At 45.1% G+C, this 25000-nt stretch overlaps 2 protein-coding genes across 2 annotated transcripts in view; one reads left to right on the plus strand and one right to left on the minus strand.

Moving 5' to 3' along the window:
* The window catches only part of LOC121305199 (charged multivesicular body protein 4a-like), an 8605-nt gene extending 7050 nt beyond the window's left edge, over positions 1 to 1555 (plus strand). Inside the window, exon 5 of the mRNA XM_041236741.1 lies at positions 835 to 1555. Within this exon, the coding sequence (XP_041092675.1) occupies positions 835 to 890 (56 nt within the window). The 3' untranslated portion in view covers positions 891 to 1555. The remainder of the gene's footprint in view (positions 1 to 834) is intronic.
* Positions 1556 to 7404: 5849 nt separating this feature from the next.
* ap1g2 (adaptor related protein complex 1 subunit gamma 2) overlaps positions 7405 to 25000 on the minus strand; it is a 20784-nt gene continuing 3188 nt past the window's right edge. Inside the window, exons 4-24 of the mRNA XM_041236742.1 lie at positions 24895 to 25000; positions 23664 to 23805; positions 21771 to 21867; positions 20928 to 21004; positions 19997 to 20092; positions 19703 to 19783; positions 17038 to 17104; positions 16829 to 16924; positions 16680 to 16734; positions 16438 to 16479; positions 14352 to 14537; positions 14177 to 14231; positions 13894 to 14016; positions 13688 to 13777; positions 12148 to 12275; positions 11704 to 11808; positions 11111 to 11255; positions 9530 to 9683; positions 9029 to 9183; positions 8790 to 8888; positions 7405 to 7661 (exon numbers count right to left, since the gene is read on the minus strand). The exon at positions 24895 to 25000 is cut by the window's right edge and continues 19 nt beyond it. Coding sequence (XP_041092676.1) covers positions 7560 to 7661; positions 8790 to 8888; positions 9029 to 9183; positions 9530 to 9683; positions 11111 to 11255; positions 11704 to 11808; positions 12148 to 12275; positions 13688 to 13777; positions 13894 to 14016; positions 14177 to 14231; positions 14352 to 14537; positions 16438 to 16479; positions 16680 to 16734; positions 16829 to 16924; positions 17038 to 17104; positions 19703 to 19783; positions 19997 to 20092; positions 20928 to 21004; positions 21771 to 21867; positions 23664 to 23805; positions 24895 to 25000 — 2201 coding nt within the window. The 3' untranslated portion in view covers positions 7405 to 7559. The remainder of the gene's footprint in view (positions 7662 to 8789; positions 8889 to 9028; positions 9184 to 9529; positions 9684 to 11110; positions 11256 to 11703; positions 11809 to 12147; positions 12276 to 13687; positions 13778 to 13893; positions 14017 to 14176; positions 14232 to 14351; positions 14538 to 16437; positions 16480 to 16679; positions 16735 to 16828; positions 16925 to 17037; positions 17105 to 19702; positions 19784 to 19996; positions 20093 to 20927; positions 21005 to 21770; positions 21868 to 23663; positions 23806 to 24894) is intronic.

Below are 25000 nucleotides of genomic sequence, written 5' to 3' on the forward strand. Positions count from 1 at the left end.
GAGGGGGTGCAATTCAATATGTTAACAAGGGAACATTATTCAGCAGCTTTCACTGGACTCTATGAAGCTGAGTGAGTTCATTCTATATAGAGGGGGTGCAATTCAATATGTTAACAAGGGAACATTATTCAGCAGCTTTCACTGGACTCTATGAAGCTGAGTGAGTTCATTCTATATAGAGGGGGTGCAATTCAATATGTTAACAAGGGAACATTATTCAGCAGCTTTCACTGGACTCTATGAAGCTGAGGGAGTTCATTCTATATAGAGGGGGTGCAATTCAATATGTTAACAAGGGAACATTATTCAGCAGCTTTCACTGGACTCTATGAAGCTGAGGGAGTTCATTCTATATAGAGGGGGTGCAATTCAATATGTTAACAAGGGAACATTATTCAGCAGCTTTCACTGGACTCTATGAAGCTGAGGGAGTTCATTCTATATAGAGGGGGTGCAATTCAATATGTTAACAAGGGAACATTATTCAGCAGCTTTCACTGGACTCTATGAAGCTGAGGGAGTTCATTCTATATAGAGGGGGTGCAATTCAATATGATAACAAGGGAACATTATTCAGCAGCTTTCACTGGACTCTATGAAGCTGAGGGAGTTCATTCTATATAGAGGGGGTGCAATTCAATATGTTAACAAGGGAACATTATTCAGCAGCTTTCACTGGACTCTATGAAGCTGAGGGAGTTCATTCTATATAGAGGGGGTATATAATTGGATCAACAGCCTTCTAATAGTATGGAGGGGAATGTGTTTTTATTTTTCTTTACAATTTTCATGAATATATTATTTCTCTCCCTCTCTTTTTCTTTTCATTTGCAGCAAAAGCAGAGGATGAAGATGATGAAATGAGAGAGCTGGCAAACTGGGCTTTATGAGGAGAGAGGGAACGAGACGGAGGAAGGAGAGGGAGGAGGGAGGAGAGAGGAGAGCGAGAGGAGAGGGAGAGGGAGGAGAGGAGAGGGTTACACGTTGCAATTATGGTGCCTTAAGTTCTAGCTTCTTTAATTAGGGCTGCGCTGAAACTCTGAGTCGCCATTGTGAAGTGTTAATTAATGAATGAATTACCATCGGGTGTTCAATTAATCCACTCCTCACCGCGCTGATTGCAAAACGAGACGCTGTCCTCCCCTCACCTTTACAACGGAGTGCAGGCCGACGCGCTCCAAAAGCCCATCGGAAGAGGTGTTTCCTCTCCATTGTAAAGGTGAGGGAAGGACAGCGCCTCTCGTTTTGCAATCAGCGCGCGGGCCGAGTGGATCAATTGAACACCTGCGGATTTTAAAAATAATGAATTAATTAATAAAGGCGCTTCTGAATTTCAGCGCAGCCCCTCAGGAGATCTCGTTTTCAAGAACAGGATTTAAACAAAGTAGTAAACAAAACAATGTTTATTTGAGAACTGGTTTCATTTACTGATGCGTTTCTCTGCTGTGAAACCGGAGCTTCAGACGGTCTCTGTTGAATGAAGTCTTTCTCAGCGTCTTCAGTGTCAATTCAATGGCAAACGTTTCCACTAGAAGTCTCTCTCAGTGTCTTCAGCGTCAATTCAATGGCAAGCGTTTCCACTAGAAGTCTCTCTCAGTGTCTTCAGCGTCAATTCAATGGCAAATGTTTCCACTAGAAGTCTTTCTCAGCATCTTCAAATGAAGACGTATTTTGTAAAGGTGAGGGAAGGACAGCCACAAAGGCGCTGAGAAAGACTTCTGGTGGAAACGTTTGCCGTTGAATTTACCAAAGTTTGTTTTAATATTTCTTAACTCCAGTGCTGTTGAGTGTGAGATGGTTACAGTTAACTGAAGGTTATCGGCCAGTGGAATGACGCTCAAGCTAATTAAAGCAGATTTTTTTCTCCTCTCCTTTAAGAATGCAATTGAGACCCTTTGAGGCATCCGCGACTCAGTGACACGCTGAGAAACGCGTTTGGAGTCAAACTCATTTCATTGAGGGGGGTTTGCTTCTGTGAAACAACTAAACAGGGTTTTTAAAGAAGCCTTAACTTTTTAATTTCAGAGCAGAAGCGATTCCTCTTATCTACGTCAATACAGTCACGACAGGAAATATTGTATGAAACCCTTACAGTGAAAGGGGCGTGACTCCGAACGCGTTTCTCGGCGTGCGATTGAGAGACACGGACGGCTCTCGGCTGAAATCTGAAAAAGGAGACGAGAAAAGAAATCGACACTGAAAGTCACAAGCCGTGCTTCTAAAACAACAGCAGCCTGCCTATTCTGTGCAGAGTGCCCCTTGTGCCCATTACAACACTCCCCATGGCACAGATAACACTGGAGTCTGTTTCATACGAGATCTGTTTCTTTATTAATTTAAAAACAGGGCACGCTGTTGGCGCTTTAATTTTTGCGGGGTTAGGTGGCACAGAAACACAGACAGAGAGAGAGACACAGGTAGACGGAGACAGACGCACACAGCCACAAACAGACACGGGTAGAGAGAGACACACACAGGTAGAGACACAGGTACAGGTAGAGACAAACACACAAGAGAGACAGACAGTGCCCAGTCTGTGTCTTTAGATTTGTCAGTGCCATTTTGTGATCTGCCACATTGGGATCAACTTTGTTTTGCTGGCAATACTCTAGCTGCACACTAGGTGGCGCTGCTGGCTCTTACTAATATAAACAGACACTTTGGCTGTACGCCATGTGATTGATTCACCTGCCATAGCACTGTCAATAGGGTTTCTGAAATGGCGCAATGTACGATTATCAATATCTGTTCTAAATTCTGTAATATAAAAAAAATGATAACGATGTTATTGTTATTTTTATGACGATAATAAAATCTAATAAGAAAAAAATGAAGATTTTGTATTTTTTTTATTTATTTTTTGTTAATTGTATCTGCTATTTTAGGAATAGCAAACACTAATGTTTGGTGGTGTTGTATAATAGGGGGGGCTGTCTGAATGCATAGCAAACACTAATCTAAGAAACTGGCATAAACCTGCAGGGGGGCTCGGTGCTCATTATAAACAAAAACGTTTTTGTGTGTTGCTGTCAGAATCTATAAAAGAACTAGATTATATTTGTCTATTGCTTGAACTAGCTAAGTGGGGGCTGCTTGAAATCGTGTTTGTGTTGCTGTTACTCTATAAAACATGCAGATTAATTCAGGGGGGTGTTGATAGTGTTTGGTGTTCATTATATAAATAAAAATGCGGTATAATATATAAAACTATGGAGTTGAAGCTCAGGGGGGGTGTCTGGTGTTGCGTGTGTTGCTGTATAATATATAAAAATATGCAGATTGAAGCTCAGGGGGGCTGTCTGAATCGTGTTTGGTGTTGCTGTATAATATATAAAACTATGCAGATTGAAGCTCAGGGGGGCTGTCTGAATCGTGTTTGGTGTTGCTGTATAATATATAAAACTATGCAGATTGAAGCTCAGGGGGGCTGTCTGAATCGTGTTTGGTGTTGCTGTATAATATATAAAACTATGCAGATTGAAGCTCAGGGGGGTGTCTGAATCGTGTTTGGTGTTGCTGTATAATATATAAAACTATGCAGATTGAAGCTCAGGGGGGCTGTCTGAATCGTGTTTGGTGTTGCTGTATAATATATAAAACTATGCAGATTGAAGCTCAGGGGGGCTGTCTGAATCATGTTTAGTGTTGCTCTATAATATATAAAACTATGCAGATTGAAACTCAGGGGGGCTGTCTGAATCGTGTTTGGTGTTGCTGTATAATATATAAAACTATGCAGATTGAAGCTCAGGGGGGTGTCTGAATCGTGTTTGGTGTTGCTGTATAATATATAAAACTATGCAGATTGAAGCTCAGGGGGGTGTCTGAATCGTGTTTGGTGTTGCTGTATAATATATAAAACTATGCAGATTGAAACTCAGGGGGGCTGTCTGAATCGTGTTTGGTGTTGCTGTATAATATATAAAACTATGCAGATTGAAGCTCAGGGGGGTGTCTGAATCGTGTTTGGTGTTGCTGTATAATATATAAAACTATGCAGATTGAAGGGGGGCTTCTGAATCGTGTTTGGTGTTGCTGTATAATATATAAAACTGCAGATTGAAGCTCAGTGTTTGGTGTTGCTGTATAATATATAAAACTATGCAGATTGAAGCTCAGGGGTGCTGTCTGAATCGTGTTTGGTGTTGCTGTATAATATATAAAACTATGCAGATTGAAGCTCAGGGGGGCTGAATCTGTCTGAATCGTGTTTGGTGTTGCTGTATAATATATAAAACTATGCAGATTGAAGCTCAGGGGGGCTGTCTGAATCGTGTTTGGTGTTGCTGTATAATATATAAAACTATGCAGATTGAAGCTCAGGGGGGTGTCTGAATCGTGTTTGGTGTTGCTGTATAATATATAAAAATATATAGAACTATGCAGATTGAAGCTCAGGGGGGGGGTGTCTGAATCGTGTTTGGTGTTGCTGTATAATATATAAAACTATGCAGATTGAAGCTCAGGGGGGTGTCTGAATCGTGTTTGGTGTTGCTGTATAATATATAAAACTATGCAGATTGAAGCTCAGGGGGGTGTCTGAATCGTGTTTGGTGTTGCTGTATAATATATAAAACTATGCAGATTGAAGCTCAGGGGGGCTGTCTGAATCGTGTTTGGTGTTGCTGTATAATATATAAAACTATGCAGATTGAAGCTCAGGGGGGCTGTCTGAATCGTGTTTGGTGTTGCTGTATAATATATAAAACTATGCAGATTGAAACTCAGGGGGGCTGTCTGAATCGTGTTTGGTGTTGCTGTATAATATATAAAACTATGCAGATTGAAGCTCAGGGGGGCTGTCTGAATCGTGTTTGGTTTTGCTGTATAATATATAAAACTATGCAGAATGTTGCTGTATAATATATAAAACTATGCAGATTGAAGCTCAGGGGGGTGTCTGAATCGTGTTTGAATCGTGTTGCTGTTGCTATAATATATAAAACTATGCAGATTGAAGCTCAGGGGGGGCTGTCTGAATCGTGTTTGGTGTTGCTGTATAATATATAAAACTATGCAGATTGAAGCTCAGGGGGGCTGTCTGAATCGTGTTTGGTGTTGCTGTATAATATATAAAACTATGCAGATTGAAGCTCAGGGGGGCTGTCTGAATCGTGTTTGGTGTTGCTGTATAATATATAAAACTATGCAGATTGAAGCTCAGGGGGGCTGTCTGAATCGTGTTTGGTGTTGCTGTATAATATATAAAACTATGCAGATTGAAGCTCAGGGGGGTGTCTGAATCGTGTTTGGTTGCTTGCTGTATAATATATAAAACTATGCAGATTGAAGCTCAGGGGGGCTGTCTGAATCGTGTTTGGTGTTGCTGTATAATATATAAAACTATGCAGATTGAAGCTCAGGGGGGCTGTCTGAATCGTGTTTGGTGTTGCTGTATAATATATAAAACTATGCAGATTGAAGCTCAGGGGGGCTGTCTGAATCGTGTTTGGTGTTGCTGTATAATATATAAAACTATGCAGATTGAAGCTCAGGGGGGCTGTCTGAATCGTGTTTGGTGTTGCTGTATAATATATAAAACTATGCAGATTGAAGCTCAGGGGGGCTGTCTGAATCGTGTTTGGTGTTGCTGTATAATATATAAAACTATGCAGATTGAAGCTCAGGGGGGCTGTCTGAATCGTGTTTGGTGTTGCTGTATAATATATAAAACTATGCAGATTGAAGCTCAGGGGGGCTGTCTGAATCGTTTTGGTGTTGCTGTATAATATAAAAAAATATGCAGATTGAAGCTCAGGGGGGCTGTCTGAATGGTGTTTGGTGTTGCTGTATAATATATAAAAACTATGCAGATTGAAGAATCGTTGCTAACATTATTTAAATAATACTTTTTTTTAAAACAGTCTTTATTTGAAAATAAAATACAGTACAACATGTCCAGTACAGATAGTGTAGTTTTTAAAAGGAATTTGTAGTATATTAACTATAAAAAAACAACAAAAAACAAACACAAAACTTAAATAAACAAACAAAACAAATGGCTGCTCCCTGCTGTGGAGAGAGAGCAGAGCAGGACAGAGATTTACTCTGCCCAAAAATAGCAACTTCTTTACTTTTCGGTTTTAATGTTCAGGGGATATTTTTTATGGACAATAAATCAGAAAAACTTCAAATGAAATGACGTATTCCCACTGGAACAGGATTTGCCTGTCATGGAACTAGCAGAGGGGGTATATTTGAGAAACTTTGCCCCATCTTATTTGTTATCTGGTGCAATTTTGCTAATTTACACGCATGTGTAACACAGGCTACCCAGCATCGCCATCTAGTGGCCCGCCACTGCGGCTCAGGTGCGTTTTTGCTGGCAATACACTAGCTGAGCACTAGATGGCGCTGGCTGTGACTAAAACAAGTTCATTTTTGAAAACTGGTTCCATTTCAGCCTGGTGAAGCCAACGGAAGCTCTAAAAACAGGTTAGATTAGATAGCATGACAGCTAGATGGCACTGCTGGCTGTTCTATAAAGACGCTGGCTGATCTAGCCTGTGTTGCGCGTGTCTATGGCAGCGCAGTTCCTGAACTCAGAGTCACAGCAACGCAGACCCTAAAACAGTGAGAGAATTTGGTAAACAGATCCTAATGCTTTATTTTTTTTATGTATCATAACAAACAAGGGCAAACCCGCCTAACATTTGATCTAAACGTTTTTAAAATTTAGAAAACGCAGTAAAATTAAAAACGCCAAAGATTTAGACGCTTGTCGTGGAACAGATCAAGTTTCGTTTAGTATTTCTGAATATTCGTGAGATCGTGTATTTTTTGTTGAGAACAACGAGATGAAAATGCGCTCTTTTGAAACAAGACAAGCCATTGTTTTTTTAGTTGAATAAAATATGTTTTAAAAACCAGGAGAATAATACCGCTCACGCTGAGGGTGATGCAGCAAGCGAATAACCCAAAACAAAAGACCTTCTATATAATATCATATCATATTATATAACGAAGTTCAGCACATTTTAAGATAGACTTCTTTTTTTTTTTTTTTTAATTCAAAATTTCACACCAACAATAACACTCTTAAAAATGAATCAAACCCAACAACCCAAGAGATTCAAATAGATCTGGATTCCCGGCCGCTGTGATGTCACTCTGCCTCAGCCAGTGGCGCGCGCTCTGCAGCGTGACATCACCATCCCCCCTAGTGCGTGTCAGCGCTGGTTCCTGACATCATCATCATAATAATTATAATAATAAAAATAATAATAATAATAACTCCTCAATTCATGACAGTAGTGGAACGCTGTCCTTGACAGGTCCTAGTGGAGACTGGCCGTTGACAGGTACGCTTTTGGGGAACTGGGGGCTTTGACAGATGTCCTTGACAGGTACTGAATTATAAGGGACGTTGACAGCAAGGACTGTCCATCCATGTATATGTATATATAATATATATATATATATATATATAATTCTTTAACATTACAATTAGTCGTTGACAGGGCTGTTTGTTTTCTGTTGAACGCTGACCGTTGACAGGGGTGTGCTTAGAGAGTGGTCGTTGCCGTGGTTTGGGAAGGCGGCGCTTGACCGGTCCGGTGTCACTGCCAGGCCTGGACTGGGAAGTTGCTGACCTCGGCCATGTCCTGCACACAGCTGCCCTGGACAGAGTAGGACAGACGCAGCCTCATCTTGAGAGACACCTGGGGAAAGAGGGAGGGACAAGTCAACACATACGCGCGCACGCACACACACACACACATTACACTGAACAAACCCACAGGAGAAGAAACAGACTCTTCCAATATCTCTCTCTCACACACACACACACACACACACACACTACACTGATGAAAGCATTCGCTGGGCTGCTTGACTTTTTTGCTTGCCTGCGTCATTGTGTGTATCTCAGTGTCTCGGTGTGTGTGTGTGTGCGTGTGTATTTCAGTGTCTCAGTGTGTGTGTGTGTGTGCGCCGGCTCATAAAGTCACAGAGTCACACACACAGTGTGTGTGTGTGGGTATGCTGTGTATTTCAGTGAGACGAGAGTCACACAGTCACACACCACGCACAACATAAAGTCACAGGGTGTACACACACACACAAGCGCACACATAAAGTCCAGAGTTGTGTGTGTGTGTGCGTGTGTATTTCAGTGTCTCAGTGTGTGTGTGTGTATGCGTGTGTATTTCAGTGTCTCAGTGTGTGTGTGTGTGCGTGTGTATTTCAGTGTCTCAGTGTGTGTGTGTGTGCGTGTGTATTTCAGTGTCTCAGTGTGTGTGTGTGTGCGTGTGTATTTCAGTGTCTCAGTGTGTGTGTGTGTGTGTGTGTGTTGTGTCTGTGTCTGTGTGTGTGTGTGTGTGTGTGTGCGTGTGTATTTCAGTGTCTCAGTGTGTGTGTGTGTGTGTGTGTGTGTGTGTTTGTGTTTAGAAGTGACAGTCCACACACACACACACAGTGTGGTCAACCACACACAGAGTCACAGTCACAAGCACACGTGTCCACACAGAGTCAACAGAGTCACACGCACAGCAGACAGAGTCACACGTGTGAGTGTCACAGAGTCACACGCAGAGTCACAGAGTCACACGCACAGAGTCACAGACACAGAGTGACACGCACAGAGTCACAGAGTCACCGAGTCACCGCACAGAGTCACAGAGTCACACACACAGAGTCACACGCAACCCGAGTCACAGAGTGTGTCAGTGTCTCAGTGTGTGTGTCTCAGTGTGCGTGTCTCAGTGTCTCAGTGTCTCAGTGTCTCAGTGTGTGTGTCTCAGTGTGCGTGTCTCAGTGTGCGTGTCTCAGTGTCTCTCTCTCGTTCTCACTCTGTTGGGGTTGTTGATCAGGATACTCTGGCTCACGCTCCCTCTGTTCATCGCTGGCACCACATCACCACTGGGGGCCTGAAGCTGCAACTGCACTGTCTGAGAGAGACAGAAATAATGAATCTACAACAGCCTGCAACCAACACAACGTAGACAGACGCTCACAACGCCCTCAGTATCCCCCCCGCGGTAGACCGGCCGGGTCACGTCCGTTCAGGCAGCGTCTCGGGGTCTCTCACCTTGGGCACGGCTGCCTGGAAGAGGAACCCGGTCATGTCGGAGGCTGTACTGTTCCTGGCCTGCAGGGTGATGGTCAGCAGGCTGCCCTGCTCTCTCTGGAAGCTGAATTCCAGGCTCAGTCCGCTCTTGTTGTAGGCTGTGATGGAGGGGATGCCTGAGAGGAGAGGAGCAGGAGGCTAGACAGGACTACACTGCAGTACAACACAACCAACCCACTGCAAAACAATACAGTAAACCCCACTGAAAAACAATACAGTAAACTCCACTGCAACGCAATACAGTAAACCCCACTGCAACGCAATACAGTAAACCCCACTGCAACGCAATACAGTAAACCCCACTGCAACGCAATACAGTAAACCCCACTGCAAAGCAATACAGTAAACCCCACTGCAACGCAATACAGTAAACTCCACTGCAACACAATACAGTAAACCCCACTGCAAAACCTTACACTGCAATACAGTAAACTCCACTATTTCAATGTATTTAAATGGTACCTCCAAAGTCAATGCCTCCCAGTAGATCCAGTAGCTCTCCCCCGACAGAGCTCTCAAGCCCAGTCTGACCAGTGAGGGGCTGGGACTGGGGCTGGGGCGAGGCTTCTGGGAGCGAGGCGTCTGGAACTCCGATCAGATCCAACAGGTCCACTGCCTGCGTCATTCAGCCACAGAGAAAGAGAAAAACAGCAACATGTTCATTTCCACTCTCAATTTAAATACAATTAAAATATACATAATCATTTGAAATCAGGGCTGTTAATCAGACTCCTATTGCACAGCAGTGTGATCCAGTCCAGGTTTCACTAGCAGCTTGATCAGCCCCCAGTGTGTCTAGCTAACAAGCTCAGGTGTGTCTGATTATTAAACTCCTAGTGAAAGCAGGACTGGATCACACTGCTGCGCAGCGGGAGTCTGATTATTAAACTCCTAGTGAAAGCAGGACTGGATCACACTGCTGTGCAGCGGGAGTCTGATTATTAAACTCCTAGTGAAACCAGGACTGGATCACACCGCTGTGCAGCGGGAGTCTGATTATTAAACTCCTAGTGAAAGCAGGACTGGATCACACTGCTGTGCAGCGGGAGTCTGATTATTAAACTCCTAGTGAAAGCAGGACTGGATCACACTGCTGTGCAGCGGGAGTCTGATTATTAAACTCCTAGTGAAAGCAGGACTGGATCACACTGCTGTGCAGCGGGAGTCTGATTATTAAACTCCTAGTGAAAGCAGGACTGGATCACACTGCTGTGCAGCGGGAGTCTGATTATTAAACTCCTAGTGAAAGCAGGACTGGATCACACCGCTGTGCAGCGGGAGTCTGATTATTAAACTCCTAGTGAAAGCAGGACTGGATCACACTGCTGTGCAGCGGGAGTCTGATTATTAAACTCCTAGTGAAAGCAGGACTGGATCACACCGCTGTGCAGCGGGAGTCTGATTATTAAACTCCTAGTGAAAGCAGGACTGGATCACACCGCTGTGCAGCGGGAGTCTGATTATTAAACTCCTAGTGAAAGCAGGACTGGATCACACTGCTGTGCAGCGGGAGTCTGATTATTAAACTCCTAGTGAAAGCAGGACTGGATCACACCGCTGTGCAGCGGGAGTCTGATTATTAAACTCCTAGTGAAAGCAGGACTGGATCACACCGCTGTGCAGCGGGAGTCTGTCTGATTATTAAACTCCTAGTGAAAGCAGGACTGGATCACACTGCTGTGCAGCGGGAGTCCGATTCCCATCTTAATCAATACAATAAAAAAACAAACAAAACAAAAAAGACAGTACAACAAAAAAAAAAAATCACAACAAACAAAGTTTTCATAATAAAAAATAAATAAATAAAACATTCTTAAAACTAACAAGAAGCTGTCTCTCACCCCGCATCGTCGCGGCTCTCAAACCAGAGATCAATACAAGGGAAATGTCCTCGTCACAGCCACAGCCTGTACGGCATTAGGCGTCAGCACTGAAATATTTCGAATCACGACTGGAGACGAGCTTTTGTACGTGTGTCTCTGTGTGTCGGGTGTCAGGTTCGTCTGCATTCCCCCCCCCCGTTTGAGACCCCCCTCCCATTACCTGTGAGGCGACGGGGGGCTGCAGTTTGACCCCCCCCTGGGTTTCCCCCCCTCCCTCTCTCTCTCCGTTTGAAATGACAGTGCTCGGATCATTGTGGTTGGGGGAGCCTTTCTCCATCAGAGGCATTCTCTCCAGCACTGCAGACCTGAGAGGAGAAAACACCAATCCATAATCAATACACACAGATAATCAATACACTGATCACCTACACACACAGATAATCAATACACTGATCAACTACACACACAGATAATCACTGCACTGATCAACTACACACACAGATAATCAATACACTGATCACCTACACACACAGATAATCAATACACTGATCAACTACACACACAGATAATCACTGCACTGATCAACTACACACACAGATAATCACTGCACTGATCAACTACACACAGATAATCAATACACTGATCACCTACACACACAGATAATCAATACACTGATCAACTACACACACAGATAATCACTGCACTGATCAATAAACTAGATACTTGCTGAAACACTGATGCAGCTAGACAGACAAGAGTACAGACTCCCCCCCACACACACACACACACACACACACACACACACACACTCACCTCATGTGGTCATACTTCTTGAATAGAGCGTTGTACTCCACCGCCCTCTGCTGGAGCTCCACGTCAATGCAGCTGCCATAGATTGACACCACCTTCCTGATTCGACTGGGAGAGAGAAAAAGGAACAGGAGACCATGTCAATACACACAGTCTATATACACAGTCTATATACACTCAATACAATACACACTGTCTATATACACTCAATACAATACACACAGTCTATATACACAGTCTATATACACTCAATACAATACACACAGTCTATATACACTGTCTATATACACTGTCTATATACACTCAATACAATACACACAGTCTATATACACTGTCTATATACACTCAATACAATACACACAGTCTATATACACTGTCAATACAATACAGACTGTCTATATACACTGTCAATACACAGTTTCTGACTCTAGAGTTTCTCTTACTCACTCCACATTGTCTCTGATCCGGGTGCTCAGTTTCATGAGGGCTGTCAGTGCGTACGCCCTCGTCGCAGGGGAGGACATGTGAGACTGCAGCACCGTCTCCAGTAAGTCCAGAACATCGTCCTCCGTCACCTAGCAACCAGCAATACACACTCAACAAAAAAGACCCTGATATTGATGAGATCCAGCCCTCTGAAATGTCTACACAGCAATACATGAGATCCAGCCCTCTGAAATGTCTTTATAATACAGCACTAGACCCTGATATTGATGAGATCCAGCCCTCTGAAATGTCTTTATAATATACAGCACTAGACCCTGATATTGATGAGACACAGCCCTCTGAAATGTCTTTATAATATACAGCACTAGACAATACAGAGCCCTGAAATCTATATAATACTGCACTAGACCCTATATTGATGAGACCCAGCCCTCTGAAATGTCTTTATAATATACAGCACTAGACCCTGATATTGATGAGATCCAGCCCTCTGAAATGTCTTTATAATATACAGCACTAGACCCTGATATTGATGAGATGTGAGACCTCTGAAATGTCTTTATAATATACAGCACTAGACCCTGATATTGATGAGACCAGCCCTCTGAAATGTCTTTATAATATGCAGCACTAGACCCTGATATTGATGAGATCCAGCCCTCTGAAATGTCTTTATAATATACAGCACTAGACCCTGATATTGATGAGATCCAGCCCTCTGAAATGTCTTTATAATATACAGCACTAGACCCTGATATTGATGAGACACAGCCCTCTGAAATGTCTTTATAATATACAGCACTAGACCCTGATATTGATGAGATCCAGCCCTCTGAAATGTCTTTATAATATACAGCACTAGACCCTGATATTGATGAGACACAGCCCTCTGAAATGTCTTTATAATATACAGCACTAGACCATGATATTGATGAGACACCAGCCCTCTGAAATGTCTTTATAATATACAGCACTAGACCCTGATATTGATGAGATCCAGCCCTCTGAAATGTCTTTATAATATACAGTACTAGACCCTGATATTGATGAGATCCAGCCCTCTGAAATGTCTTTATAATATACAGCACTAGACCCTGATATTGATGAGATCCAGCCCTCTGAAATGTCTTTATAATATACAGCACTAGACCCTGATATTGATGAGACACAGCCCTCTGAAATGTCTTTATAATATACAGCACTAGACCCTGATATTGATGAGACACAGCCCTCTGAAATGTCTTTATAATATACAGCACTAGACCCTGATATTGATGAGATCCAGCCCTCTGAAATGTCTTTATAATATACAGCACTAGACCCTGATATTGATATTGTGAGACACAGCCCTCTGAAATGTCTTTATAATAGACAGCACTAGACCCTGATATTGATGAGATCCAGCCCTCTGAAATGTCTTTATAATATACAGCACTAGACCCTGATATTGATGAGACCCAGCCCTCTGAAATGTCTTTATAATATACAGCACTAGACCCTGATACTGATGAGATCCAGCCCTCTGAATGGTTATTCTCACCTGCATTGGCTCCACATCCTCACACACTCCTGTCAGAAGCAGGTCTCCATATTCACCAATACACCAGGAGGCCACCTGAACCAACGGCTGCTGTAGAGAGACAGAGAGACAGTGTGAATCAGGGACTGCTGTAGAGCGACAGTGTGAATCAGGGACTGCTGTCCACACACACACACACACAACACTCTTTCTCTCTCCCTGCGTACCTGAGATATGTCGTTGAGCACAGCCCTGTACAGTTTGTGCACAGTGTAACAGTACAGCTCTGAGGCGTTGGTGATCAAGACGATCAGATTGGGAACCGTCTCGTCACGAACAAAACTGCCGGCCTGAGGAACAACGAGACTCCTGTTACACACCATTACGGTTATCATTAGCGGTATTAGAGAGCAGGGAGGGGTATCAGGGTTTACTGGCAGGGTATTAGGGAACAGGGAGGGGTATCAGGGTTTACTGGCAGGGTATGAGGCAGCAGGGGGTATTTGTTACCGTGGTGAGGACTCTCAGTATTGTGTCAATGTGCCAGCGCTTGGACGGGGCAAATCTGCAGAAAGAGATGAGAGAGAGAGTTAGAGAGACACAGTCAACTCACAAGAAACACTCTTAAAAAATGACCCCATGCACACACGCTGACACACACGCGCACACACACACTCGGACTCACTTCTCGGCGGCGAGGAAGACCCCCGAGGCGCAGTCGGAGCGCAGCTCGGGGGGGCAGTTATCCAGGAAGGGGAGGAGCTCCTTCATCATCGAGCGAACATTGTGAGCGTTCACCAGAGCGAGGCTCAGATCCAAAGCTTTCCTGAGAGACAGAGACGGAGAGAGAGAGAGAGAGAGAGACACACAACTAAATGGTTCCTGTCGAGACCTTTCTTTACTTGAGGGAGTCCGAGATCTCAGGTTCTTTCGACGACTCACTGGTATGAACAGGTTGGCGTTGCACCCCCTCTATATAGAATGAACTCCCTCAGCTTCATAGAGTCCAGTGAAAGCTGCTGAATAATGTTCCCTTGTTAACATATTGAATTGCACCCCCTCTATATAGAATGAACTCCCTCAGCTTCATAGAGTCCAGTGAAAGCTGCTGAATAATGTTCCCTTGTTAACATATTGAATTGCACCCCCTCTATATAGAATGAACTCCCTCAGCTTCATAGAGTCCAGTGAAAGCTGCTGAATAATGTTCCCTTGTTAACATATTGAATTGCACCCCCTCTATATAGAATGAACTCCCTCAGCTTCATAGAGTCCAGTGAAAGCTGCTGAATAATGTTCCCTTGTTAACATATTGAATTGCACCCCCTCTATATAGAATGAACTCCCTCAGCTTCATAGAGTCCAGTGAAAGCTGCTGAATAATGTTCCCTTGTTAACATATTGAATTGCACCCCCTCTATATAGAATGAACTCCCTCAGCTTCATAGAGTCCAGTGAAAGCTGCTGAATAATGTTCCCTTGTTAACATATTGAATAGCACCCCCTCTATATAGAATGAACTCCCTCAGCTTCATAGAGTCCAGTGAAAGCTGCTGAATAATGTTCCCTTGTTAACATATTGAATTGCACATACTGAAATACTACTGGACTGCTATGATGGCTTCAATGGCAATGCAGGCAGACAGCGGCACTGCAATGGCTCTGTATTACACTGCAATGGTAGCACAAGTATAGGGCAGCTGCAATGGGGCGAGGCTGGTAGAATGGGACCACAGTGTGCTGACTGTACCCTCAATGATCTTCAATTGCAATGCAGACAGACAGCAGCACTGCAATGGGTCTGTATTACACTGAGAAGCAATGGTAGCAAAGTATAGGGCAGCTGCAATGGGGCAAGGCTGGTAGAATGGGACCAGTATATTGACGAATTGCACCCCCTCTATACCGAATGAACTCCCTCAGCTTGAGACAGTCCACGATGAAAGCTGCTGAATAATGTTCTGCATTGTTAACATATGAACCATTTTCAGCAGTGACATCATCGAATGTAGCTATGGGGAGGGAGGGAGGGAGGGAGGGAAAGCTGATGAATAATGTTCCCTTGTTAACATATTGAATTGCATCCCCCTCTATATAGAATGAACTCCCTCAGCTTCATAGAGTCCAGTGAAAGCTGCTGAATAATGTTCCCTTGTTATCATATTGAATTGCACCCCCTCTATATAGAATGAACTGATTCAGCTTCATAGAGTCCAGTGAAAGCTGCTGAATAATGTTCCCTTGTTAACATATTGAATTGCACCCCCTCTATATAGAATGAACTCCCTCAGTTTCATAGAGTCCATTGAAATGTGCTGAATAATCGTTGTAAACATATTGAATTGCAGTTGCTTTATATATGCTTTTATATTATGGTTCTATACAGTATTGTGTAAGTTTTGAGTTCTTTCATCTCCCATTGGCAAAACCAGCTACGTGCAGTTCTGCACAACCTAACACGACTCAAAGTCACAGTTGGGTGTCCAAAATGCAGGAGATTAGCAGAGATAGTGTGAGATGGGAAGGGGAACTGAAAGACAAGATGGATGCGCCCTGCTAGGTACATCGTGGTCTGCAGCACCCCCTTTCCCCCCCGCAGAGGGAGTGTGCAATGAGAGTGGAGACCCCTATCGTTGGACAGAAATACAAATGGGAGTGGAGTCAACAGTTGTTTACAAAGGTATAAATACCCAAAATTATAAAGTGTTGTCAGTCATTTCATCTCTTTCGAATTGACTCCATGATATCCCTGCTTTCTGATACAAACGTACGCACTGAGGTCCGTCTGAACCAAGTTCATCATCGCGATGTAGCTATGGGGAGGGAGGGAGGGAGGGAGGGGGAAGATATGAATGCAGTGGAAGCTTTAAATTTAGCGTATGGTCGTACACTGTTGTAATGTAGATACCTTAGTGTTTTGAATCAACGTCTTAGGCTTCTGCATTTGTCAAAATCTTTTGTTCAATATTTACTACACACCAAGACACACAGACACACAGACACACACACTTACCGGATATTCTTATCATGGTTTAACAGAAATCTGCCCAGGATATTTACAGCTAAAACCTGCGAGACAGAGTTTAAAGTCAGGTCGAGACTCCTCTCTATACTAATACAATACATAAATTTAAAAAAAAAACAAACAACACAGACACACACCCCTCAGCCCGCTCTCTGATCGGATCTCTACACACACACACACACACACACACACAGAGCTGTGTACCCTCAGCCCGCTCTTCCTTGGGAGCGACACTTGGTGAAACTCACAGACACCACACACCGCACTGTTGCTGTGTACACACACAGTGGTGTACCTCAGCCCGCTCGTCTGATTCGGATCTTTACACACACAAAACAAAACACACCCGATGTGAGGACTACCTCAGGCCCGTATATGACTCTGATGCTGCGTTTGTACGAGAGGACTCTTCTCTTGAGGGAACATGTGCATTAACTGAGGGTTATTCCTATCTGGAAACAGGACTATTGTAGAGTGACTTTGACCAGACACACACACACACAGACACACACAGAGCTGTGTACCCTCAGCCCGCTCTCTGATCGGATCTCTACACACACACACAACACACACACACACAGAGCTGTGTACCCTCAGCCCGCTCTCTGATCGGATCTCTACACACACACACACACACACACAGAGGACACAGGGGGAGCTATCGGCGAGAGTACTGTTCTGAGATGTGCTGGTCCTCAGCCCGTGTCGTCTCTGACACATGGATCTGTGGGGCTTTTAGGACACATCACACACACACAACAACACACACACACACACAGAGCTGTGTACCCTCAGCCCGCTCTCTGATCGGATCTCTACACACACACACACACACACACACACAGAGCACACTCAGCCCGCTCATCGGATCTGGAGCCGCACCCTCAGCCACGCTCTCTGATCGGATCTCTACACACACACACACACACACACACACAGAGCTGTGTACCCATCAGCCGCTCTGGGATCTAGCGATCTCTACCTGGTAACAAACACACACCACACACACACACAGAGCTGTGTACCCTCAGCCCGCTCTCTGATCGGATCTCTACACACACACACACACACACACACACAGAGCTGTGTACCCTCAGCCCGCTCTCTGATCGGATCTCTACACACACACACACACACACACACACACAGAGCTGTGCGTGGGGAGCCTCAGCCCAGAGATCGACTGTGATCTACCCACACACACACACACACACACACACACACAGAGCGTGTGTCGAGACCCTCAGCACGCTCTCTGATAGGATCTCTACAGACAAACCACACTGGTGTGTCACAACACACCCAATGGCAGAGCTGTGTAACCTCAGCCTCAGGGCTCTCTGATCGGATCTTTTACACACACACACACACACACACACAGACTGTGTACCCTCAGGGAAGCTCTAAGATCGCCTCCTCTGATGGATCTCTACACACACACACACACACACACACACACACACACACACACACACACACACACACACACACACAAGCACACCACACACAGCACAACGACTCATGATCGGACACCACACACCTAGAGCTGTGTACCCTCAGCCCGCTCTCTGATCGGATCTCTACACACACACACACACACACACACACACACACACACACCAGAGCTGTGTACCCTCAGCCCGCTCTCTGATCGGATCTCTACACACACACACACACACACACACACACACACACACACACACCCGCACTCTGACACTCACTACACAACACAGAGCTGTGTACCCTCAGCCCGCTCTCTGATCGGATCTCTACACACACACACACACACACACACACACACAGACATAGGACTGTACATGGGAGTCAGAGCTCTAGATCGAGATAACATCTGTGGAGTAGTGTGTGTGTGTGTGTAGAGACACACACATGGCTGTGGTTGGTGTGTTGTGTGTGAAGCTCTCTGAGCGATCGTAGTTGACTAACCCGCCACACACCACACACACAAACCTGGAGCTGTGAACCAAGCCAATTAACATCGGATAATCTACGTTAACACACACACACACACACACAGAACATGACCACAACCCTCTCTCTGATCGGATTTCATGATGGTCAGCACAGTTTCGTACAGGATGATCACAACCCTCCTGCATGATCACAACCCCAGCGTTCTTACATGATCACAACCCTCGTGGTCAACCTGGAGGTGAAGCAAGCCAATTAACATTATCATAATCCTCGTTAACATGATCACAACCCTCGTCGTGAACATGATCACAACCCTCGTCGTGAACATGACCACAACCCTCCTGGTTAACATGATCACAACCCTCCTGGTTAACATGATCACAACCCTCATCGTCAACATGATCACAACCCTCATCGTCAACATGATCACAACCCTCATCGTCAACATGATCACAACCCTCCTCGTCAACATGATCACAACCCTCCTCGTTAACATGATCACAACCCTCCTCGTTAACATGATCACAACCCTCATCGTCAACATGATCACAACCCTCCTGGTTAACATGATCACAACCCTCCTCGTTAACATGATCACAACCCTCATCGTCAACATGATCACAACCCTCCTCGTCAACATGATCACAACCCTCATCGTCAACATGATCACAACCCTCATCGTCAACATGATCACAACCCTCCTGGTTAACATGATCACAACCCTCATCGTCAACATGATCACAACCCTCGTCGTGAACATGATCACAACCCTCATCGTCAACATGATCACAACCCTCATCGTCAACATGATCACAACCCTCCTGGTTAACATGATCACAACCCTCATCGTCAACATGATCACAACCCTCATCGTCAACATGATCACAACCCTCATCGTCAACATGATCACAACCCTCCTGGTTAACATGATCACAACCCTCATCGTCAACATGATCACAACCCTCGTCGTGAACATGATCAAAACCCTCATCGTTAACATGATCATATGCGTGATTGTTAATGTTTATTATCAACACTACCAATGTTTTATTCTGATTATTCTTCTCCTGGTTCTATACCTGCGCTAGGATGTCATTCATCGCTTCACTGGCATCACCGTCATGGTGTCCCAGAATCCTCAGCAAGCACAGGATTCGAACCTACCAGAGAAGCACAGGAAATGAGAGAGAGAGAGAGAGAGAGAGAGAGACACACACACACACACACACAGAAAGAGAGATACATACAGATACAGAGAGAGAGGCACAGAGACAGAGAGAGACAAGAGACAGACACACAAGGCCAGCTGTAAATGATAGATAGATAGATATAGAAACAGAGAGACAGATAGAGAGATAGACAGACAGACTCACCTGTAAGAAGGGGTCACTGATCCCCGCCACGTTGTGCTCGGGGGAATACCCCGACATTATTAACCCCTTCATGATCTGAACTAGTTCAGGAACCACCTGCAGATCCAAACAAAACCGTGACATCACTCAGACACGCAGCGACATCACTCAGACACGCAGCGACATCACTCAGACACATGTATATATTGACTCTACAATATAATCCCTTCTTGGTGTCTGTGTTAGTTTACTATATTCTAAAGACAGACAGACAGACTGATACGAAGCATCAGCAATTGACTCAAAGCCTCCACTAGTGTTTTCTGCTATTATAACAACCTTGACTCGCATACAGAAGGAAACACGTTGAGTGAAATCACTCACATCGCTCCATTTTCAAGGTGTGGAATCCAAAGCATAATCAACAAATACAGAGAAACATTGTCTGGAATTGACAAACCCAGGACGGGAAGAGCCAAACAGCTGTCTAACAAGGAAGAGCAAGACTTGAAGAGAATATCCTTCAGGAACAGGAAGAAGATTCCTGTGCTCTTGTGCATATTTTAGCCTTTTAGTCTCGTTCCCCTTTCTGAACAGAGGCTTTCTTGCTGCAACACATCCTTTAATCCTCGTTTCAAGAGCGACCCTCGTACTGCAGATGTGATGGGACAGCGTTCTCTTCTGCCAGTCCTGCTGTCAATTCAATGCTTGTCGTCTTCCTGTTCCTGAAGGATATTCTCTTCAAGTCTCGCTCTTCCTTGTTAGACAGCTGTCTGGCTCTTCCAGCCCTGGGTTTGTCAATTCCAGACGATGTTTCTCTATATGCAGTTTTTCAAGCGATCCTTGTTCAATTTAAAAAGCTGTAACACGGCTATTTTTTTCTGATATATATATATTTTTTTTTCGGAATGTCTTTTAAAAGGACCGTCAGTGTGAAATCTCAGACTCTTACCTTGCGAAACTTCCTCAGGGTGTCTGGGCTGCGCTCGCACATCTCTGTTATCAGAATCACAGTCCCGTGTAGCACACCTGGACACACCAGCACACAGGACAGGGTTTGAAAACAGTAACCCTGTGCTTTACAGACCTCTGTGTGCTTTACAACGCTTCCCTATGCTTTACCAGACCTCTCTGTGCTTTACAATGCTTCCCTATGCTTTACCAGACCTCTCTGTGCTTCACAATGTTTCCCTATGCTTTACCAGACCTCTCTGTGCTTTACAACGCTTCCCTATGCTTTACCAGACCTCTCTGTGTTTTATTACACTTTGCTGTGCTTTTCCTGCTAGAAATTAGGGCTGTGCTGAAACTCTTAATCGCCACAAAGGAGAGAGCTGCTTCCGCACCCAGCGCTCAGAACATCACAGACACCTGCAGAGCTTTTTGAGATGTTACACTAATAAAATAATGACTGGGATCACATTATTGAGGAGTTTGGTGATAAAACGAGTGATCAGGAGAAGATTTATCAGTGCGCACGTCTATAAAGAGGTGTGTGAAAAATACAGCGATCAAGGGGTGGGGCTTGGCTGGAGAGGCAGTACTGTGTGTCCTGTTGATATGCTTTTTAAACCTGTTTTACTCTGAAAATATTTTAAACAGCGCGTGTGAAAATGAATTGGACCCGACGCACCTGACCGGCGCTGAGTAAATGGACCGCTAATTGCAAACATATTGGTCTGCTTTTAAGAATCAGCCACTTATGAGAATCAAAATATTCTGGGATAGATGCGATTCATATAAAACAGAATGCACTGTAATAATAATAATAATAATAATAATAATAGAACAGTACCATGGTTCTTTTCTCCCAGCAGCCTCTTTGTCGTGGGGACGAAGAGTTCTATAAGCTCTGGAACCTTCCTCACAATGTGGACCGCAGCCAGCGCCGCCTGGTGGACAGAGAGGGGAATGAGCACGAACCAAAATTCTCTCTGTTTGAAAATAAATCTCCCCTATACTTGTGCTACCATTGCAGTGTAATACAGAGCCATTGCAGTGCAGCTGTCTGTCTGCATTGCCATTGAAGATCATTGAGGGTATAGTGAGCACACTGTGGTCCCATTCTACCAGCCTTGCCCCATTGCAGCTGCCCTATACTTGTGCTACCATTGTAGTGTAATACAGACCCATTGCAGTGCCGCTGTCTGTCTGCATTGCCATTGAAGATCATTGAGGGTATAGTGAGCACACTGTGGTCCCATTCTACCAGCCTTGCCCCATTGCAGCTGCCCTATACTTGTGCTACCATTGTAGTGTAATACAGAGCCATTGCAGTGCCGCTGTCTGTCTGCATTGCCATTGAAGATCATTGAGGGTATAGTGAGCACACTGTGGTCCCATTCTACCAGCCTCACCCCATTGCAGCTGCCCTATACTTTTCTTTTTGACCAGGGTCAGTGAGTTGGACTCATATGCTTGGATCAGGGGGGCTGATTCACCGCTCGGACTGAATTCAGAAACAGCTGCTTGGGTTTGTGTGGGTCGCTGTTCTCCGCAGAGTCTGAGAAAAAGCAGCGATCGTCACAAACCCAAGCAGCTGTTTCTGAAGTCACTCTGAGCGGTGAATCAGCCCCCCTCTGATTACTCACACCCGATTCCTGCAGAGCGCTCGCCCCAGGAATCAGTCTGTACAACACAACGAAAACATTTCAACTAGAACTTACTCTGAATGTAATTCAATGACAAACACTTGGACAGGGGTCTTTCTCCATCTATACCAGCGATGGGAGTCAGACTCCTATTGCACAGCAGTGTGATCCAGTCTAGGTTTCACTACCAGCTTGATCAGCCCCCAGTGTGTCTAGCTAACAAGCTCAGGTGTGTCTTATTATTAAACTCCTAGTGAAAGCAGGACTGGATCACACTGCTGTGCAGCGGGAGTCTGATTATTAAACTCCTAGTGAAAGCAGGACTGGATCACACTGCTGTGCAGCGGGAGTCTGATTACTATCCCTGATCCATTTGTGTGTGTGTGTGCGTGTTTATATATATATATATATAGATATATATATATATATATACACACACACACACACACAGAGCATTAAAAGAAACTTGTCACTATTTTAACTAATTTATTTTTGAAAGAAATTAAGGTATATAAAAGATGGACACTGCCGAAATGTTTTTCGGTTGGTTTTTTAATCGCTCGATCGTTCATCCTTGCCCACGACACGCTGGAGTGACTGTGACTGAAGCATTTAATCAGTGAGACAGCTGACGGGACCCTGGGTAGGGAGCAGTCTCTGCTGCTGAATTGCAAGCTTGAGTAAAAGCAATAAAGAAAAATGACAGAAAAACAAAACAATATGCCCCGTCTCTCAGGGGAGCAGCGCCTTCGTGCGATCGGCGTGCTGGAGGCTGGGCTGGGGCAGCGGGCTGTGGCTCTCCGTCTCGGGCGCTCGCAGCCAGCGATCTCAAACCCGGCGAGACGGTGGAACCAGACACACTCTGCCAATGACAGAACCGGGAGACCAAGAGTCACAACACCTGCCCGAGACGGACAGATCATTCTGCAGCGTCTTCGTGATGTCAGCTGTCAATCAGCACAGTAAAAAGTCACCCCGTCTGCTCTGAAACAGAGCTTGTCATTTTTTTCGACCACATCTAGTGAAATTTATCCAAATGCAAGTGACGCTTTTCTTTTGATGCTCAGTGTAGATTTATATACAGATTTTTTCTTCACCTTTTTCTTGATGTAGGAGTTGGAAGCCTTCAGCAATCTCTCCACCTCTGTCGCCAGGTCTCGGCACATTTCAGGGGACCCCATGCACCCCAAAGTACACAGAGCGAGCCCTTGGATGTACTGACTGCTGTGATTCAAGTCACTGTGAGAAAGAGAGAGGGAGGAGAGGAGGGGGAGAGAGAGGGAGGGGAGGGGGGGAGAGAGGGGAGAGAGAGGAAGAGAGAGAGGAGAGAGGAGAGGGCCTCTCCCCTCTCTCCCTCCTAGCCTCGTCCCTCTCTCTCCCTCCCCTCCCTTCCCCTCTTCCCCTTCTCTCTCTCACTTCCCCTCCACCCGTCTCCCTCCCGTCTCTCACCCCAGGGGGAAGAGAGAGAAGGGAGGGGGGGGAGAGGGAGAGGGATCCCTCCCTCCTCTCCTTCCGAGAGGAGAGGAGGGAGAGGAGAGAGAGGGGGAGAGGGTAGGGAGGAGGAAGGGGAGAGAGGAGGAAGGGAGGGGAGAAGGAATAGGAGAGGGGAGAGAGGAAGAGGAGGGGGGAGGAAGAGGAGAGGGAGAGAGGAGAGGGAGGGGAGGAAGGGGAGAGAGGGGGGGGAGGAAGGGGAGAGGAGTTGGAAGAGGAGGGGGAGGAGAGGAGAGGGGAGAGGGGAGAAAGGGGAGAGGGGGGAAGAGGAAGGGGAGAGAGGAGGGAGAGGAGAGAGAGGAGAGAGAGAAGTGGAGAGAGACAGACAGAGGGAGAGACAGGGTGCGGTTGACTGGTTGGTGAGTATTGTAGATAGGATGTGTGTTGGGCACGGGTTACACACCATGTGACACCTGGGAGGAGAGAAAGGAAGTGGGATGATGTGGGGTGTCTATATGAGACACACACACACACACACACACACACACACAAACACGAGACACACACACACACACAGAAACAAACACAGACAGCAAAATGACACACATCACATAGACACACACACACTGACTGAGTATTGTTACCATGGACAGCAGACACACACACACACAAACAGATAGACACACACACACACAAACAGATAGAGACACACACACACACACACACACAAACACACAGGAGACTATTGTACTGACAATAGGATCTATAGATAGATAGACAAATAGACAAACAGATAAATAGACAGATACAGAGAGACAGAGTGATAGATAGCTAGATAGCTAGACAGATAGATAGATAGATAGACAGACAGACAGGCTGGCTCGCTCACGGACTCACTTCTTGATGGAGTTGGTGATCAGCAGGCTGGCATCGTGCCTCTCATCCAGCAACAGCATCGCCCCCAGATATCCCACACGCTTATCAGTGAAGCGAGAGGAGGCGA

Source organism: Polyodon spathula, chromosome 42, assembly GCF_017654505.1.
Source record: "Polyodon spathula isolate WHYD16114869_AA chromosome 42, ASM1765450v1, whole genome shotgun sequence".
In the NCBI taxonomy this organism is placed as follows: Eukaryota; Metazoa; Chordata; class Actinopteri; order Acipenseriformes; family Polyodontidae; genus Polyodon; species Polyodon spathula.